The sequence below is a fragment of the Neocloeon triangulifer genome, unplaced genomic scaffold (genome assembly GCF_031216515.1).
Source record: "Neocloeon triangulifer isolate White Clay Creek 2 clone unplaced genomic scaffold, ASM3121651v1 ptg000015l, whole genome shotgun sequence".
NCBI classification, from domain to species: Eukaryota; Metazoa; Arthropoda; class Insecta; order Ephemeroptera; family Baetidae; genus Neocloeon; species Neocloeon triangulifer.
The window spans coordinates 6,538,285-6,557,966 of NW_026775557.1; the positions used below are offsets into that span (position 1 = coordinate 6,538,285).

General features: G+C 40.1%; 3 protein-coding genes across 7 annotated transcripts; 2 read left to right on the forward strand and 1 right to left on the reverse strand.

Annotated features, from left to right (window-relative positions):
• Window positions 1–735: 735 nt before the first annotated feature.
• Window positions 736–7,138, forward strand: LOC132202844 (DNA polymerase zeta catalytic subunit). Of its 2 annotated transcripts, none has more exons than XM_059630087.1 (17): window positions 736–966; window positions 1,027–1,213; window positions 1,333–1,673; window positions 1,744–1,922; window positions 1,976–2,147; window positions 2,200–2,307; window positions 2,356–2,479; window positions 2,535–2,867; window positions 2,927–3,314; window positions 3,366–3,549; window positions 3,602–4,113; window positions 4,168–4,470; window positions 4,523–4,726; window positions 4,777–5,313; window positions 5,372–5,896; window positions 5,953–6,066; window positions 6,123–7,138. In XM_059630087.1, the coding sequence occupies exons 1-17, from the start codon at window positions 825–827 to the stop codon at window positions 6,888–6,890; spliced, it is 5,121 nt and encodes a 1,706-aa protein (XP_059486070.1). In that variant the 5' UTR covers window positions 736–824; the 3' UTR covers window positions 6,891–7,138. The 2 variants fall into 2 exon arrangements, with proteins under 2 accessions (XP_059486070.1, XP_059486071.1); XM_059630088.1 differs by having other exon boundaries at window positions 2,359–2,479.
• LOC132202846 (synapse-associated protein of 47 kDa) lies at window positions 6,944–14,392 on the reverse strand. Of its 4 annotated transcripts, none has more exons than XM_059630092.1 (9): window positions 14,089–14,391; window positions 13,352–13,576; window positions 12,365–12,444; window positions 11,551–11,672; window positions 9,492–9,629; window positions 9,293–9,432; window positions 9,053–9,174; window positions 8,854–9,000; window positions 6,944–8,037 (listed from the first exon to the last, which is right to left on the reverse strand). In XM_059630092.1, exons 1-9 carry the CDS (start codon window positions 14,283–14,285, stop codon window positions 7,922–7,924), a joined length of 1,287 nt encoding a protein of 428 aa, XP_059486075.1. In that variant the 5' UTR covers window positions 14,286–14,391; the 3' UTR covers window positions 6,944–7,921. The 4 variants fall into 4 exon arrangements, with proteins under 4 accessions (XP_059486075.1, XP_059486074.1, XP_059486076.1 ...); XM_059630091.1 differs by having other exon boundaries at window positions 13,343–13,576; XM_059630093.1 differs by lacking the exon at window positions 8,854–9,000 and having other exon boundaries at window positions 13,343–13,576; window positions 14,089–14,392.
• A 464-nt stretch (window positions 14,393–14,856) lies between these two features.
• LOC132202845 (choline transporter-like 1) lies at window positions 14,857–19,251 on the forward strand. Its single transcript, XM_059630090.1, has 11 exons — window positions 14,857–15,037; window positions 15,185–15,330; window positions 15,608–15,794; window positions 15,881–16,330; window positions 16,392–16,478; window positions 16,537–16,636; window positions 16,694–16,759; window positions 16,918–17,315; window positions 17,498–17,573; window positions 17,906–18,051; window positions 18,441–19,251. Exons 1-11 carry the CDS (start codon window positions 14,942–14,944, stop codon window positions 18,588–18,590), a joined length of 1,902 nt encoding a protein of 633 aa, XP_059486073.1. The 5' UTR covers window positions 14,857–14,941; the 3' UTR covers window positions 18,591–19,251.
• Window positions 19,252–19,682: the final 431 nt, after the last annotated feature.

Genomic DNA, 19,682 nt, shown 5'->3' on the forward strand with positions numbered 1-19,682 from the left:
AATGTTTCTTCAGCTGCAAAAACAAGTGCAAAAACTTTAAAAAAATCTACCAGGAAATTTAATGCTTTTGTAATAAAGATATAAATTTAAAAATTTTCACAATAATTATGTGTATAAAAAAACAAAAGGATACTCATCAGCATTTGATATAAAAAAGCTGATTATACCGGATTATACAGCAAAATCTAAAAATGTATGACACTCAATCAAATAAATTTATTTTAAGGCGATGCAATGCAGCGCAAGCCTAGCGAAACAACAAAAGTTTTTTAAACTACGATGCTAAAAATAATTAAATTTATTATTTAATTAATATATTAAAAATATTTCTGTGTAAAACTATGTTCTAATTTTCAAAATTTCCTTTTATTTTCTTAATCTACGAAAACGTACAATAATACGTTTTGCATATTCTGATATAATTTATGCTGATTGATGCTGATAAATGAAAGAAAAAAAAAGAAAAATTTGAAAATTAGCTATACGCTATACATAATTAATATAGTTTTATACAAATATTATAATTATTTTCAATTCTTTTTTCATGTGACTCATGACTCGCTATAAAATTAAACTCAAAATAGTTTAAATTTATCGCTTAATTAATTGCTTTAAAATTTTTATGGCCCAGCTCAATGTTAGATAAAAGATAGGCCTGGGCCCAAGGTCATCTAGACAGTCCCGCCCCTTCACCCCTCTCTACTCTCCCTACTCTGAACACTTTCAAATCGGCTCAATCGGCTGTCGGGTGGTAAAAAGCAAAGTTGTCACATGGCAATGTTTACCCTGCGAATTCAGCTTGATCTGCTTGATTCGGCCCGAAAATGGAGACTTCTGTTCGGATGACGGTTTGCGACTTTTACCTGTCGCCGCCGAAGGCTGGATTCGACCCGTTGTTCAGTGAATTCACAGGAAACGCCATCTCGCAGGTGCCTGTTATGAGAGTTTTCGGCTGCAGTAATACAGGTATTCGTACGGTTGATTTTGAACTTTGAACGAATTTCATCATGTTGCATCAAAACACAGGAGTGAAGGCATGTCTGCATATCCATGGAGTGTTCCCGTACCTGTACGTTCCGTTTGAAGGCAGCGACAACCCTCAACAACTGCAATATTTGCTTGCAAATGCGCTGGACAAAGCGTTAAACATTTCTCTAGGACAGGCAAATTCAGCCATAAGGCACATTTTCAAGATTGTTCTTGTATCTGGATTGTAAGTAATACATAAAAACTACAAAGACCATTGAAAGAAATTAATTCAAAATTTATATTTTAATAAAATATTGCCAATTAAATTTATTGTACAATTTATTTTGTAATTTGTAATTTTAGGCCGTACTATGGCTACCATGAGAGGGAGCACCAGTTTTTAAAAATCTATTTGTGCAACCCAAACTTGGTCAAGACAGTGGCGGATTTGCTGCAGAACGGCACAATCCTGGGCAGAACTTTCCAGCCTCACGAGGCCCACTTATCTTTCACACTCCAATTCATGATTGATTACAATTTGCAAGGCATGGACTTGGTGAATTGTGCCAAAGTCTACCCAAGGAGAGACCCTGAAGCTGTAGTTGACAGAGACCAATTTCTTCAACTTGCAAAGGTTAGCTCGTGTGAGTTTGAGGCTGATGTCCTGGCTGAAGACATTATGAACAGGCTCAACAACTGCTCAAGTTAGTTTCATATTGAAAAATTGATTAGTAACTAAATTTTTATTATTCCGGATTGTTCCAAAATTTATAGGTCAAGGTGTTGTGAATCCTGGACTGACTGCCCTGTGGGAAGATGAGCACGAAAGGCGAAGGATACAAGGGAGGGAAACACAACCAACTCCTCTAGCAACACAAAAGCGGAAACCTGCTGGGCCGAGTACTAGTGAGGAATTTCACAGATGCAGATTATTTGAGAAACTGGCTACTGTGGTATGTTTTTATTGTAAATTAATGAAAATTTTCTTGATTCATTCCAAATTAAGGGAGAGGATAGCATATCCAGCACTCAAAGTTCTGTTCACTACCCAGTTGAAGCACCTGAAGGTCTGATGAATGCGTCTTATGTTGAGCACCACGGCAGCAGACAGAATACATCAGCAACAACAAATGAAAGCAATAATTCTTCTCTGGATCTAGATGCAAGCCTAAATCTCAGTAGATATATTAAACTTATTTATGAACTGTCCTTGAATTAAAGTATTCACAGTGGACACACAAGATGAGGAACTTCTATTTATTTTTGAAGCTTTAGCTAATTCTCAGATAGGGGAAGATGTATGTGCAAACGAGGAACAAAATGTTCAAGGAGACCAAGGTTTGCGACATTTTAATTTATATCCTGAAAAATACAGTTTTTACTCAGCAGGCTTTGATGGTGATAATGATGGTGATGAAGACGTGCAAGAATCCTTGGAGATGTCTCAACCGTTGAATTCTACGTTGATTGCTGTCAGTTCCGAGGAAAGTGATACTGATGGAGGCTCTATGTAAAACTTCAAATATCATTGTATTAAAGTTTTGACATATTTAAATCATTTGCAGTGATATTGATATTTTTGAGGAGTATGAGGGAGCAAAACTGCCCCAGCAGGATGGTGCTGATGACGATGGAAAAATGAAGACTGCTCCAAAAAGAAAGAGACTAGGAACTCGCAGAACAGTGCCAAAAAGTACATCAACTGTTACTAACATTGGAAGTGATACCCTGCTACTAGAGAAAGTCGGAATCACTCCTCAGATACCTAAAAATGCTTTAGGGCCAACAGAAGCAGAGGAATTAGCAATTCCTGAAGTCCAAATTGCTATGGAGAAATTAGAAGAAAGAGAAAAATCTGCCACCTCAAGTGATTCAGTCCAAACTCAGGAATCGTCAGGGTATAATATTAGTAAAAACAAGCAATTTAAATGTTTTAATTTGTCTTTTTGAAATACAGATTAATGATATCAGTAACAAAGAAGCAGCTTGGTACTGCAGGAAACCGCAACCGTACTACTTTTAGTGTCACTTTTCCTGAAGATGCTATCATAAACACCGAAACCATTGAGATTGGTGGAAGAAGTGGCAAATTGAGCTTAAGCTTTGAAATGAGTGAGGAAAGTGACACCAGAGACCACTTGCACCAAAGCGAATTAGATGAAGCGGAGCCAGAAGAAATAAAATTGAAGCCATGTTTCGTCAAGTTGGAAAGGCTCAATGCTTCATTACTGGCAGAGGCACAAGAAGTGAAAGAAGAGTGTACAGTCAGAGACACAAAATCTCAAGAAGATCAACCACAAGACGAAAAATACACTTCTGAGGAGAAAAGGGATGTGAAAATGGAGGTAGAGTTTTGTATGCTTTAATATCAATGTGTTTAAGAATTTAAACTCTAGGATATTGATGTCAATGTAAAGAGTGACAATGAAGAACTTTACTTTTCCTGCGGATCATCCACATCTTCGCAGCAAACGCCTAACAAGCGGAAACACAAACTTCTGTCTCTTAGTCCGAATCTTAGTAAAGAGGATCAACGTTTGAAGAGGCAACGTCGTAAGGAGTTTCGGTCTCAGTTGAGAGGTTTGTCGATGGAAAAAATTTAGATTTAAATATAATTATATATTTCTTGCAGACAAGTCCGTGAGTGATTTAAGTTTGCTGATGCAGTCCTCCCAGTCAAAAAACTCCAGAGGCCCTGAAAAAAAAGGGCCAGACAAGCCATCCACTTCGAGCTTCATAAATGAATCTGAAGATTTTTCAGCTATGAAGAGCTTTTACAACCTTACAGTGCCTCCTGCTTCTATACTCATTGAACCTAAAGAACCACCTCCTAAAACATTAGAACTTGCAGAGTATGGTCTTCAAGCCATTAAATTCCAACCTCCGTTTTTTAGTGAACCTCGAGACGGAAACTTGCCTCTCTCCACAGCTCCGTGTCACTTGCCCCCATTCAACAGCGGCTGGTATGAGCCACAAATTCAAGGATTGCAAAGCAATACAAAGAACTTGAAGAGGACTGTCCTTATTGAACCATTACTTCCCCCACCAAAGGCTATAGATTTAATATCGACTGCGACAGTAGAAAGAGAGGAGCCTAAGGTGCCTGAGATGCAGAACCTACAGCAAGCAAGAGCTGTGGTCCACGTAAGAAAATTTGAATCTCGTCACTCCGAAATTTAATATTCATCTAAAATTTAGGACAATCACCTAAAAGTCATGCACTTGGAGATTCTGGCTGCCAGCAGAGGAAAATTAAAAGCAGATCCGGAGTTTGATCCTATTTGTGCTTTGTACGTCCTCATCCATGGAGACAGAGGCCCTTTTAGCTCCATGGGCCTGATTGCCATTAAGTCTGAAACTTGCCCACCTGAGTGCCTTTTGTCTCCTGAATTTCAAAAGCAGTGTGGTATTTTGGAAGTTGTGCCTAGTGAAGAGGAAGCCTTTTCTAGACTGGTAAAGCTTGTGCTGTCTGAGAATCCTGATATACTCATGGGATACGAGGTAAAAACTCTTGAAATATTCCGACGGGCGTCTCATGATTTTATATTTTTAGATTGAGATGGATTCTTGGGGATACTTGGTTCAAAGAGCAGCAAGGTTGGGACTTAATCTTCCCAACATCATTTCAAGAGTCCCAAAGACCAAGACTAACGAAGTTCGTCAAATGGACATGTCCCAAGGGGCCATAGTTGAGTATTCTGATCTCAAAATTCCTGGGCGAATTGTGCTCAACTTGTGGAGGATTATGAGGAATGAGGTAGTATTATAATGCTCTAGTATACTTTTTTATCATATCATTTTCTTTAGATTGCCTTGCAAAACTACTCACTTGAAAGTGTGACTTATCACTTGCTCAAGCAGCGCATTCCCCAGCATCCTGCTTCTTTGCTCCTCTCATGGTGGTCTGAGGTCAGACGTTGCTTCCTAGTTTCGAACCACCTGCTCACCCGTTTGCTAGCCAGTCACCGTCTTCTCGACAACCTCGACTTCCTAGGGCGCACTTCTGAACTGGCCAAGCTCTTTGGAATCCAGTTTTCTGAAGTTCTGTCACGAGGATCGCAGTTTCGAGTGGAGTCAATGATGCTCAGACTGGCTAAACCAAGAAATTTTGTAGCTGTTTCTCCCAGTATTACACAAAAAGCCATGATGAAAGCGCCAGAATGCATTCCTCTGGTGATGGAACCTCAGTCTGTGTTTTATGAAGACCCTGTTGCTGTACTTGATTTTCAATCATTGTACCCGTCCGTCATCATAGCTCACAACCTCTGCTTTTCAACCTGCCTTGGAAGAGTAGAACATATTGGCAAAGAGGATCCTTTTGAGTTTGGCTGCACAATTTTGAAAGTAAAATTTTAATCCAATGTGTAAAATGTAAAATATCTATGAAATATTTTTCTTGCAGGTTGATCCTAGGAAAGTTCAAAAGCTGCAGCCCTTTGTCAGTCCAAATGGAGTGGCGTTTGTGTCCAGGGATGTTCGGCAAGGAGTTTTACCAGCAATGCTGAATGAAATATTGGAAACCCGTTTGATGGTGAAACAAGCGCTGAAATTCAACAAAAAGGACGAGGTCCTTGCCAAAGTCTTGCATGCCCGACAATTGGGCCTCAAACTTATTGCCAACGTCACATACGGCTACACGGCTGCTAACTTTTCTGGCAGAATGCCTTGCATTGAGGTTGGAGACTCTGTGGTTTCAAAGGGTCGAGAGATCCTGGAGCGTGCAATCCGCATGGTCAACCCTAATCAACACATTTGGGGAGGAGAAGTTGTTTACGGAGACACAGATTCTATGTTCGTTCTATTTAGAGGAAAAACCAGAGAAGAAGCTTTCGACATAGCAGAGCAAATCGCTGAAACTGTCACTGCAGACAACCCGAGCCCAATCAAACTGAAAATGGAGAAAGTCTACCAGCCATGCATTTTACAAGTAAGTGGTTTTTATTAAAATAAAATAAATATTCTAAAATCCGTAACATATTTCAGACCAAAAAGCGGTACGTTGGTTTCATGTATGAGACCAAGAACCAGGAAGAGCCTGTGTATGAAGCAAAAGGCATTGAAACTGTACGCAGAGATGGATGCCCGGCGGTGTCAAAAGTAAGTAGACTTAAAATTTATAAATTATAATAATAATTTAAAATTGTTTTCGATAGCTTTTGAAACAGTGTCTTCACATTCTGTTTACTACAAAAGACCTGAGCCAAGTGAAAAGCCACGCCATAAACTACTTTCAACGCGTTTTGCTTGGCACCGTTTCCATGCAGGACTTCATCTTTGCCAAAGAATTCCGTGGCTTTGCAGGATACCGTCCTGGTGCTTGTGTTCCTGCCCTAGAACTTGCCCGTCAATGGGTCCGAACAGACCGGCGGGCTGAGCCAAGACGAAACGAGCGAGTGCCTTATGTGATTGTGTCGGGTGCACCTGGTCTGCCACTGATCCGCCTTGTCCGCAGCCCATACCAGCTGCTGGAAGACCCAGCCCTCAGACTGAATGCAGATTACTACCTCACTAGAGCCCTAGTGCCCCCCTTGGCTCGGTGCTTCAATCTTCTTGGCGTCGATGTTGCCTCCTGGTTGGCAGAAATGCCCAGACGCACCGTGGTTGGCCCCACAGGCAAAGGCTCAATTGCTCACTTCTTTGGCAGCAGCGAGTGCCCACTTTGCAGAAGCCAAACTAGAAAAGGACTCTGCAAAGAGTGCAAGAAGAAGCCTCAGAGAGCTGCCATTCAACTGGGAGAGATAATCCGGGTGAGAGAAAGAGCAAGACAGGCTGCAGACACCCTTTGCAGCTCATGTTGTGGTCGTCAGTTTGATTTGGATTGTGGCAGTCTTGCTTGTCCTGTTATGTACTACAGGCGAAGGGTAATGCTAGATGTTGGCATTGAATCCCTCAGGCAGAGCATCCGTGATTTGAGTTTTTAGAAGATTGTCCCATACCACCCATTTTTATTTTGATAAAGAGAAATGGAAATCTGTTTTGATTTTTTTGTATGTAATGTTCCTATATCCTGAATAGGCACAATTGTATTCTGATACAAAACAGATGAATCATTCCAAAACTATTATTTTATATAATATGCAGTTGCCCTTCTAAAAGGCTAAATGATCAAGATTATAGGTATGCACAAATGGAAAGTACAATAAAACAAAGAATTTATGTTCTTGTGTTCATGTCATTAATTGTGGTATTATTTCGTCTCATGTACATGGATACCGAGATTTTTATCTGTATGATAGTAATTGATGTGGTTTTCTTTATTGTTCTCATCGTTGAGTAATTATTACACAGACACATGGATATAGAATCATTTTCTATTCCTCAGCAACTATAATTTTTCAACTGATGGAGAGAGAGACACTGACTAAGTGGCTATTTATGCTTTTTTTATGCGCACACACTATTCAACATGGGATAGATCCATCTTTAGTCAATCAATCATCATTATAATTTGCGTATAATTCAAGAGAGTTAAAATGGCTATGATCAATATATACTTTGTAATTGTTATTAATTATGTATTTATATATCATTATATTTTACAAAAGTCTTCGTCAAACAAGAGGAATCGCTTGTTAAATTGGTTTGGTGCTTCGCTTATATACAGACAGGACAATAACAACAACAACAACGGTACCGTACGATTTTAATTGGAATGCAAGAAACACCGTCATATATGTTTTCCTCTTTCTTTTTTTCAACTTTCCATTTGGGCGCCAATTACATCACGTCCCTCACTCAAACAGGAGTTATCATAACTTGTCTACATGCCCTCGAATCACTAATTAGCTTGCGCGCCCAAAGGAACCGTCATTGCTAAGAGGCAGTATCTTTGTCACAGTTATTCCTCTTGCACTTTTACTCGAAATATTTAATTTTTCTTTTCTATTAATGAGATGCCGCGGAATCACTTGTGAAAATATCACTGACAAAAGGAATGTCTTTGGAGGAGTTGCTACTGCAGCAGCTTGTCGGCTTCCGACTCCCAGTTTGCCGTGGCCGTTTCGTCGCCGGCCACCAATTCGAAGTCACTGAGCTCGGCCTGCAGTTCTCGTTCCCACTCGGCGGCAGCTGCAACTCCTCGAATGGTCAACCAAAAGGTAAAACGTTCACATGCAGGGGAGAGAAAAGCAGACCAAACAAAAGAAAGGGACACTTGTGGGGTTCAGTGAGAAGTGTGAGTGATATTTATACTTTTCCTCAAAATATTGTCTGCCCACCCCTTGGAGAAAAGAAACTTGTAGGGGTGCACAACATGCCGAAGGATTGTAAGGAGTGGGTTTAATTCAAGAGTGAGGAGGAAGAGAGAGAGAGGCCTTTTTCTTGTCCTTAAGCTGCAGCACATGAGAGACAAGAACAGAGAAAACGCGTTAGTCAAGTCGCCTAATTTGCGGATGACAATTTCCTATATACGCTCTAGATTCAAGAAGAGAAATTATTCATTACCTACCTTGATTATGAAATAACTGGCTATGAAAAATTTTTGACTGCCCAAAACACTGAAAGCACTAATAAAATCCTCTAGGGCAATATAATTAATAATGTAATAGAAAAGTAGGGGTTTTTAATCTCCAGAGAAAAATAATTAAAAATGATGTGAAAAATGAAATATCAAACACTTTCTGGATAAAGTATAACGCAATGGCATTGCCCAATGCCCAAGGGAAATGAATTTTGTTAAAGTACTACTACAGTGGTGATGAACTGATCCTATGGGACTAGAGATGAACATGCATAAGCGAGTAGAAAGTTTTAGAAAAAACAACGAGCAGAAGACTATAAGGCTACACTATGTAACAAAATTTGCACTGGCTTTAGAAAATCTTTCTTGCCAAAAGCAAAGTGCACAGATGAGGATGGGTAGGAAGGGTTAAGTTTTTAACGCACCTGGTGCCTCATCGGCTACACCTAGTCTCCTGAGTTCCTGCAGCGCCTCCATGCGCTCCTGTTCGGTGGCATGCGTCTCGTCCGAGACAAACGACTGCTCCTGCTCAAGGGGGGAGTGCTGCGGGATGGCTACTGGCTCGGGGGCGACTACAGGGTCATGCAGTGAAACAACATTGACTAGTGTCTTGAGACTACAGACCTGTATCAGCGTCCAGACTGGAGTTGTTGCCGCCCTCGCTGGCCAAGGACGACAGCTCATTGCTTTGCTTGATGAGGCTGACCCGGTAAAAGTAATTTCGCCAGAAAGTTTCCTCGTTCACTCTGCACAAAAATTAAGTCATATTTATTAGCACTTACGAATGCAATTTTTGATATTTGGTTTACAAAAATATATTAATTTATTAGAGCTGCTGTAAAAAGTTTTTAAATAAAAACTCACACTTTGGGTACCAGCTCGAAGCGCATTTTTTCTAACTCGGGGTCCTCAACCAGCAAGGCCTGCGCCACAGGGGTAAACGTTTCATAGTCGAATTCAAATGTAACTCCTGTTGGTGGGGCACGAACAAAACTCCGCCGGTCCTGTGAATGAAAAAAAAATTTAATCATGCATTGAAGACGTTTTTCAAGTGTAAAAGCACCTGTGATAGGGATAGAATTTCCTCCTTGAGCTTTTCCTCGTTGGGGTAGCCGACCCATGGGGGCACGGCAGCTTCCATGCTCTTCTGCTTGCTGTTGATGAACGCGTCTTGCTCTTTGTTGAACTCGCCCAGGATGGTCTGAAGCCCACAAAATTAGTTCAGTAGAGGAAAGCAACAGTTATGTGGCAAAACAAATTTGTTGCCGAGAAAAGAGCATAAAAGAAAGAGAATAGGGGACCGAAAAACATAAAAAACAAATTCCGAAGAGAAAAAAGAGCCGCCTAACTTCTTTGGTAGGGTTGCGATTTGCTAAAAAAAAAAACGCGCAGGGAAAATTATGGGCAGCATGTCATGACTTAATGGGGCATTTGGTAGGCTATAAGGGCAGATGTTTCCTTTTTAATGCGTTCAAAAAAAAGTAAATAGAAGACGTGCCAAAAACTTTAGAAGCAGTAAATGGTTCCGCTTCCGCAAGAAAAAAGTTAAATAATGGATTTGCGTAGTTGGTTTTTTTTTTCAATTTCACGGGGTTGGCATTGCGAGTATCCAATTTGTTTGGTTTCCAATTTTCTCCATCAAATCCAGCAGCTTCACGTCTAATTTGGCGAATCGCTGTGAAAAACGCGTCTCGTGAGGCGCGCGTTTCGCCTCCAAGATTAATGGTAATCGAATAAGCGCGCCGCAAGTAAGTCTCGAAACGAGGCAAAATTGAATAAAAATCACGTGTGCGAAACGGGCAGGGGCAAAGTGGAGCAGTGTGCGAGCGAGCGGCCGCGGGCAGATCGATATGCAGTTGCAGATGTTGGTCGTGGCACCCACGCACTGCCTCGATCAATATCCCGCCACCCCATCTCCTCCCCGTTTCGGTGTCTCCGTTTTAAGCCCTTGAGCCGACCCTTTCGATCAAAAACAGTCCGCCGCCGAAATTTTGAAACAATGGCAGGCGACACGACGAGAGGCTCGGCGCCTTGGGCGAACCACTCTAGTCACCTTGCAAGGGACGACACGTTAATTGAATACTTTGATTTACAGACGCGTTGCAAGACCAAATTAATTGTGAAAAATTAATGGAGGCGCAATAAACTTATAAACACGACAACACAATTTTTTTTGATAAGTCAAAAAAATGGAAAATTAAAAACTTACTTTACTTTCCTCTAAAAAAGATATATGGATCGATTTAAGATATCTATAGATTTGAACGTGGTTTTGATCCTTTTAATTTTAATTCATCTGAGTGGAATTGTATCAGGATTATTCACAAATTAAAAGTTTAGTGATATTTAATAACAATTTTGGCACAATGCCAGCCCAGATTTTATGTTCCGCCATAACACGAGTTGAAGGAAATTCTTGTGCTGGGTCACAGTGGGGTTTGCCCAATTTCTGATTAAAAATTAAGTATCATTTTCTTCATTAATTGCAAGTTGAGAAATACTAGGCAGCTTTATTTTTTTTATGCCAAGAATTGAAAACGTTTGTTTTTTGTAACATTTAATTTTTAATATTCTGTGATAAATTCAATATTAAAAAACAAATTTCAAAAAGAATTAACATTTTTCAGATGTGCAATGTTACGTCTGTGAATGGCAACTTTAACAGCCGATGCTGCTAGAACAAGGAATTTGACATACTGCCCAGTGGTGTTTGCTCGTTGGCCTTATTCTGGATTAAAAAAAGGAGCAAAAAAACAACCAGAGCTCGTTCACGTCGGCCCCAAAAGGACTTCTATGTTTCATGCTCTGCGCTGCAACAGACGCTCGGAAAAATCGATGGCATTCAATGAACGGAGCCAACTGACACACTTAAGCGGCCAATTTTCGTTCCAACTTGTTATACAGGCTGGCAAAATTTTGCCCAGAACTTTCGGAAAGTCATCACGCGCCTTGGGTCAAAATTAGCAGCGGGCTTTTCTTATTTGCACAGCGCGGCGGCGACGCCAGAAATAGAAAAGCGGCTTTTCATTTCACGCACCACTGCCGCCGGAATATGGAATTACGCGTGGGGAACAACTTTGGACGAGTCTTCAAATTGCTTTTGAGAGTAAAATGAAACTCACGTTCTTTTCCACAGTCTCCTTAATCTTGGCGCCAGCCTCGCTGACCTTGGCACCTGCCTTATTCACCGCGGAGTAGAAGAAGCTGCCGAATGCCTTTGCTCCCTGCATGGCTTTATTTCCAGCTGAAAATTTCAATTGGAAAAGACCAAAAATCAGACACTGTTCAAATTATGGAAAGCCAATTTAATTATAATTTTTGTATAAATAGAGGGATCAATTAAAATATGATGAAGCAATTTATTTCTATTAAGGAAAATTTCAACTTTGACAAGAGAAGCGCGGTGTTTTCATTGTTTTTGAAAAATACATCATAATGCAAAAAAACACGATTCAATAAAATATAACGGAGTTTTGAAAAGTTATGTTGCATAACAGTTTGAAATTCATGGCTATGAAAATAAAATTTGAACAAAATAATCTGGGAAATATAAATATTTAATTCAGAAATGATTTGCAAAAATAGAAAAATTTAAATGAATATTAAAAAAATAAATTATGTATTTAAATGCTGGAAAAGAAGGCAATATTGCATAATTTTTAGTTTCAATAAGTGTCTGCAAAAGATAAAAATGGTTCATGGAAGCAATTAAGTAAAAACTATTCTGCGACGCACTTAAATTCTCAGCTGTCCTTCGCGTACACGCAGGACAAAATTTTATTTATTTCACTGCGCAGTACCCCACTTTCCGGTTTCATGCCGGAATTGATAAAGCGGGGCGCACTCATGGCTCGAGAGATAGTGCATCGCGAGAAATTGAAAAAAAATATATATGTAATGATACAATTCGAGTGTCGCAATTCACGGCGAACTCACCTCCACCTGCGGCGCCGTCCTTGGCCTCGTCGCCCTCGTTCTCCGATACCTGTTGCTCACTGTCGGCGCCGCCCGTGTCGCTGCAAAGGAAATTCACAAAATGAAAATGCGACCTGCTGCCCAGAACACCTGACAATCAGAGAGCAGATCCACACGCTGTTTGAAACGCTCGACTCAAAAGGACGCACTTTGATGATATTTTTCTATGATTAACTCACAAAAAAGTGCTGACGAGGAATTATTTCTGGTGGAAATTTTAAATTTTGTACATTTATGTGGCACTACTTATATGAGAGTGCTAAGTGCAAATTATTTTGAGTTTAATTTAAATCGCCGTAAAAATAAAAATTGTTAATTAAAAAATGAGTGGCAAAATTAACAAAAAAATAATATCTAATAATAATCTGAATGTTGAATTGGGTACTAAATTATTCTGAATATATAAAGAAATTTTAAAATTATAAAATGGATAAATTGAGTTGATTATTACATTGGTTTCAGCTTGATGGAGAAGTGCAGCCCTTTTTTTGCACGTGCGTTTCAAACATTTGCCGGAATTCCGTGTTTCCGTCGACACCAAAATTTGTACACAACGAACTCGCACAGACGAACGACGCCAAGAGGCGGGAAATTTTTTTCCACTCGCGATTTGGCGCTGGACAAAAATGTACAACAACAATTTTGTTGTGCCGTCCCCAAAACTGACGGACACATAAGCCAATATTCATGCAGAAAAAACGCCGCTATAGGTCATGCAGCCCGAATCGATTTTCACTCGCTCGCGAGACCCGAATTGATTTTCCAGGGGGGCGACCCGAACCACACGGACTTTCCGTTCTTTGCTCTCTGACGAGATGGGGGGTGAAAGTAATGAGACATGATTTTCCACTGTACATTTGCGGCGACACATTTTTTTTTTTCATAGAGTGAGTGAGGTGTGTGCAACTAAATTAGAGACATATAGAAAGAGACAGTTACCCCAAGTACCTAGAATTCTCATCATCCTCCTTGGAGGCGGGGGCCGGCTCGGAGGGCTGCTGCAGGTGCTCGGGAGGGTCGGGCACCACCTCCTCGCCGGTGGCGCGGCTCTTGACCGCCTGGATGAGGCCGCCGCCCGCGTTGCTGATCAGCCCGCTGCCGGCCCCCAGCCATGAACTCATCTGGCTCTTCACGTTGGTCAGCATTTCCATCTTGCTGCCACCTTTCGTCGGACTGAAATGTTCGCCAGCCAAAACTCAAAATTAAATTTGGTTTTAATTAAAACAAAATTAAGAATTGGAATGGTTGAAATATAATTAATATTTTTTTTAATTATTATGGATAAATGATAAATGTAGTCAACGGATTGATAGAAAAAAGGAGATAAAATAAATGTAAGAGTGACTGATGCTTGCAAAGAATTACTCTTATTCATTCAGACACATTTTGCCGTTCCGTGCTTTGTTATTCAAATGCATGATAACGCGATAATCCTTTTTCCTTTTTTTCCAATTTTTCTTCCCTGCTCTTGACAGTCTCGAGACTATCGACCCTCAAGGGAAATTCAGGTTGCAAAAAAAATTAATCACGCGTTGAGCTGCTTCTCCTCTGGAACTCCTCTTTTTTTTGCATCAGGAATATTTTTATTGTTTTTCTAATCACCAGAGAAATTCATACATATGAAAAATTTCATCGAATATTAAAATTGAGACTGAAAATTCGGAGAATATTCTTCTAGATCATACCTCAAAGGCTTGCCATCAGCATCAAGGGCAACCTCGGGCTCGACGGGTTGGTGCTGCTCTTCCTTGACGGGGGACTCGGGTTTTGGTGGCGGTTGCTCGCCCTCGGCGGCGCCTTCCTCAGGCTTCTTGCCGAAGTAGCTGGTAAGGCCGGACACTTGGTTGGTGAGGCCGCTCGTGAGGCCCGAAAACATGGACATGGCTACGCGATAACTGGCCAACGACGACTGAAAGTCGAAAAGTACGTCGTCCTGCCGATCGAACAATCGTCTTCCTGCTGATATTGACGTTCGGGCGCCAGTGACATCTGCAGGAGGGCGCGAGAACGACTCGCCTCTTACGTCACTGGTGCTCACGAATCTCCAAACTGATCCGAGCGCTCTCTGCCGGAAAATTGGAAAAAAACTTTCCTAAACTAAGGATAAATTTAGACCCTGAAAAATACAAAGTTATGTTTTAAATGTATGTGTTAAGCATAATTAATAAAGATTGTTTTTTTTTATTACAATAATTAGAAGAGATTTAAGTTTTAAATAATTTTTATATGAGGCCGCGCATTTCTTACCAAAATTTAGGATGTACCAACAAATTAAATTTAAATTGAATAATCTTCAATCTCATTTCAAAAGCCCTAAAAGTTGATTCATATTTTTATCACCTCCATTAACATTTAGGCAATCTTTTCCTTAATTTGAAATAGAACGTTCTTTAAATTAATTAATCTTTTCATTTCATTGAATAGTCCAGGTCATTGTTGTGTTTGCACTGTTGGCAGCTTTGAAGTGAACATCACCACAAAACAAGGGAGAAAGAGCGCCCTGTTGCTTCTCGCACTCGGTCACCCCAAAGGGGCACCATGGGGTGCTGTGGTGAACAACGGGAGGGCCTGAGGGTGCGTCAATGCACAGACGTCACCTTCCTCGTCATATTCATCGTGTTTGTCTGTATATTGGTGAGTGTCAGCTTCTGGAGACGATGGGCGTGGTGGTCGCGGCGCCGCCTAAGCTGTTGTCCACTCTGCTCTCCAGCAGAGATCGAGGGATAAAAATAAGTCGTGCGTGCCTCTTATCTCTGCTATGTTTGTTTGTTCTGTGAGCAGCTCTTCGTCGCAGCGTTCGCCATCGTCTATGGCAACCCCCTGCTACTGGCGCACGGCTATGACAGCTTCGGCAACATCTGCGGCAAGACCAACGAGGAGCAGGCCGGTGGTCTGGTGCTTTCTGGGCTTGACATGTCACACAGACCGTAATAAAAATTACTTGTGCTTTTTTTCCTGAGAAAAAATTCATTACTGAATACATTTATAATTTATTTTTATAATATTAAGTAAAATTAATTTCTGATTATTTTAATTAAATATAATATTAAGTAAAATTAATTTCTGATTATTTTAATTAAATTTAAAAATGTTAAAAATGGATTTCATTTTTTTTTTCAATTTTGGATCTTGAAATAAAAATGAGTTTCCCTTAAATTATTATTTGATTAAGAATTCTTATTTTTATTTCTTCCTCATTTTTAGGTATCTCTTCGATCTTGACGTGAATCAAGTGAACGAGTCAATCAAGATCTGTGTGAGTCGATGCCCGGACAGAGATTTGCTCAGCATCGATGACCTCCAAGAGTTTTACAACAGAACAGGGGCGTCTTTGTGTAGCTACAACTTCAACTTCACTGATCTGGAAAAAGAAACGCATCTCTCTCCTGAAGTATGTTTTTCGTTACTTATGCATGCTTGAGTTTTTTTATTGTATTAAATAATACATCCCTTTTATTTTTGCTTAATTTTTTCCAGGACCAGTTTTGCAGCCCACTGGGTCCGTGCCCCGTCCTTCCAGTTTTCCACAGCGACCAAGTTTTAAAAAGATGCATCCCAGCAGCTGATTCGGCTATTGCCACAGACGTCCTCCGCTCATTTTATGAAGTCCTTAACAGTCCAGCAGCTCTTGAGCAACTTCTGGCCGATTTATACCAAACATGGCCACTTATTTTTATACTTTCTTTTGTATCCTTCGTGCTCTCATTTGCTATGGTGCTCTTGCTGAGCTCTGCCACCGTAGCTGTGGCAATAGCATTTACTGTCACAGTGTCCCTCGCATGTCTTACTGGAACTTCAGCCCTTTGGTGGACTTATTTTGAGACTAAGTGGCTCCTCGATGAAACTCCAATTGAGCAAATGTTAGAGGAAACGGCCACCAACGAAAGATGGTTGCTGATTTTGGCCGTTCTTGCCACTTTCTTGACGGTAAACCAGAAATTCAATTTTTTATTTATTTTAGAAATTTACATTTTAAATCCCACTGTAGATAGTGTTGCTGTTTATTGTATTCCACGTTGCCAGAAATGTGAAATCCCTGACCATCCTTTTCAAAGAAGCCAGTGGCTTTATCAAGGTTTTATTATTTTGTTGAATTTTGTACAGCGAGCATTATTCCTATCCCTAAATTGCAGGCCCTTCCATCCCTTTACCTGCAGCCCATCATTACAGTAGCAGTTTTGTTGAGTCTTTTCTGTGCATGGATGTATGTGGTTCTCTGCTTGGCCACTGCTAGTAAGAAAATTGTGACCATTCTAAGCCACAGTTTAAACTATATTTATTTTCTTGCAGACACTCCAGAAGCAAGACAAATAATTTTGTATAAGGAGGACCAATTCAACTTAACTTCAATCAATAGTATGTATTTAATATCTAGTCTAAAATTATGTTATGACAACCTTATAAATGTTTCTGCAATATAAGCAAATAAATTAAGTTAGGAAATTTATGATGAGTGAATTTGGTGAATGTACAAAGATTTAATAATTTTAACATCTCACTTTATAATATTTCAGAATTCACACTCCTGCAGTTTGTCGAGCTCTCATGGGTTCGACTTGGATGGTGGGTGTACCTGGTTGCATTGGTGTGGGTGTCGGAGCTGGTGATGTCTTGCCAGCAAATGACCACAGCCGGTGCCCTCGTTGACTGGTATTTTCTCACCAATGGTAGACAAGACGGTGGAGCGCGCCTGCTGCTCACGTCCGTGCGGCGCCTCGTCTGGTACCACCTGGGCTCAGTTGCACTGGGCTCGCTGCTAATCGCCCTTTTCAAACTGCCGAGACTTGCTCTGAGGCTGTTGGGCTTGAAAAAGAAGCCATTGTGTTATGAACGAGGCCTTCGCTATGTCAACCATAATGCCTATGCAGTCATAGCAATTGAGGGAATTGACTTCTGCCCCTCCGCCAGAGTGGTGAGTTTTTGTAGATATCTTAATTTTTTTAACATACATAATTAGAAAAAAGTGTTATATTAAGGATCTCTGTAGGGAACTATGCTTTATGCTAGTAATTTTTTAAGATTTTCATTGTGTATTTCTCCATTATTTAAAAATGCGAGGAATTTCTTTGCTAACAGAACGATTTTTATTACTAGGCATATCAAACTATGGAGGGCGATCGACTGCACTTCTCTTCTATAAATAGTGTTGGTGACTGCTTTTTATTCTTAGGTAAGCAGTGGTTTAAATAATAACACACAAGTATATTATTCGCAAATTTGTGTCAAAATATTATCTTTGACAACTTGCTAGACGCAATGACAAACATTTCAGAAATTTGAAGTTTGAACACGAATTGTTATGTTTTTTCTGGATTTTAAACCGTTCGTTAAGGCACATTAAACTAATTCTGAAATGACGGGTTTCCCTCTAAATTGGGACCATCATAAATGGTCGTTTAGTGACGGTGGTTGCGCACTTTGCAAATCGATCACGTCCCCTGCTAGAACACAGACACAGCATTTTGATAATTTGGGTTGATTTTGAGTTGTACGTGCCCGTAGGTAAGTGCTGCGTGACTGCCGTGGTGGGTTGCGTCGGTTTGCTGATGATGCGTCAGGACCCTCAGCTACACGTCTACGCTGTTCCTTTGCTGGTGCTGTGCGTCTTTTCCTTCTACGTCGCCCACTCGGTCTTCACTCTCTATGAGGTAAAAATTGATCATACACACCTTGCCTTGTCTGCTCCGAAATCAATATCGGGAAAAAAAAATTTGGTCCCTGGAGACCATTTTCGGCTCTTTCCACTGATATAAGTTTGCGAAAGTGAAATGCTTGGGCTTTTTTTCAGTAATCTGCTGCAGTTAGCAGGAAAGTTTTAACGGCCCTGTTTACAAGAAAGTCGGATCCTTTTTATCCATCCTGTTTTGTGATGCAAATGCCCAAATTAATACATTCCGCCAACGGTGCCCATGAATTTTCCAACAGCCAAAAGTTTCTGAATAATAAGAGAAGCTCCAAATGATCGCAATTAAATCAGCAGCCCCCTTCAATAATCCCAACTTTTCCTTTCCGAAAGACATGATAATTTTTCACGCAGATGGCTGTGGACTCGCTTTTCCTGTGCGTGGCCGAGGACCAGGCTCTGAGCGTGGGGCAAAACGCTTTCTGGCGGCCACACATGGTGCAGGCTCTTGTCAATCTGTGTGCAAAGCGCACCGCGCAACCAGAGAGCCAGCCCATGTTTTGACTTTAAAAAGTGCAATTTATCTTCAAAGAGCTTTTGAGAATCTAAAGGACTGAAAAGGAACAGTATAGATATTTAATGTTTTTTGTGCTCTCACTTTTCCGGCGTGCCAATCTTTGCTCTTTCCAATCTTGTTTTCAAGTGATGTTTTGGAACCAAGCCAAGTGTTACAATAATGTCTCCTTTTTTTTAAAAAAATGGATGTTTTAAAAGTTGTCGATTTTTATCGAGATGATAATTTCAAAGGCGTGGTTAAATGTTTTGCAAAGGTGAGAGTGCTTTTATCAAAGTACTTTATAAAGTTTTATAGTCTTAAAATATTTACAAAGTTTTAAAGGCAGTTAAACTTTTAAATGAAAATAGCGGCAAAGTTACTTGAAACGTTAACAATGAATCTTGCCAAATATTATGCTTTTGAGTAAACTATTTTGTAACATAGAATTTTGAATGTAAGAAAACGAAGTGTCCAATTATCAAAGGTGCCAAGCAGTTTTTGTGCCATTCCTGAAGTTTTCCACGAACTGTGGTGCCATTGCCAACTATATAAGTTGTTGTTTATGAATTTAAAAGTGACAAAAGATATTTGTGAGAAATCTTTTTTAAAGTTTACATTGTTCATATCGTAGGGGAGTATCTTTTAATTAAATCATCTATTTTGTTGAAATCATCAAGTGTTTTTGTCTGTGTTAAAATCCTTTGGCTCAAGCTGCGAACGCTTTGCTCTCTAGAGTGAAATCAATATTGACTGGCGCGCTCTACCTGGCGCTGTTTCTATTCGTGTGACTTGCGAAAGATATTATTTTCAAGCTCGTCTCGTCTTGTCCTGCTGGTTGTTTTCAGTGCAAATATTTTCCTTATCTTTCCTTGTCTCATTAATTTCTATTTCCTGGGAAAAAAATATCAAGAATCATTTAATTTTTATTTTAATTATCTTCTGGTCTTAAAATTTTAATCTCTACTCAGGAGAAGAACTAATTTAAAAAGAAGTTCCAATTACAATAAGAGGATATTGTGCCTGTGCTAAAAAAATAATAACATGTAGTGTACATCTGGGGAGGAAGTTCATTTTTTGCCTACTTAAAATGCCGCTCGTCG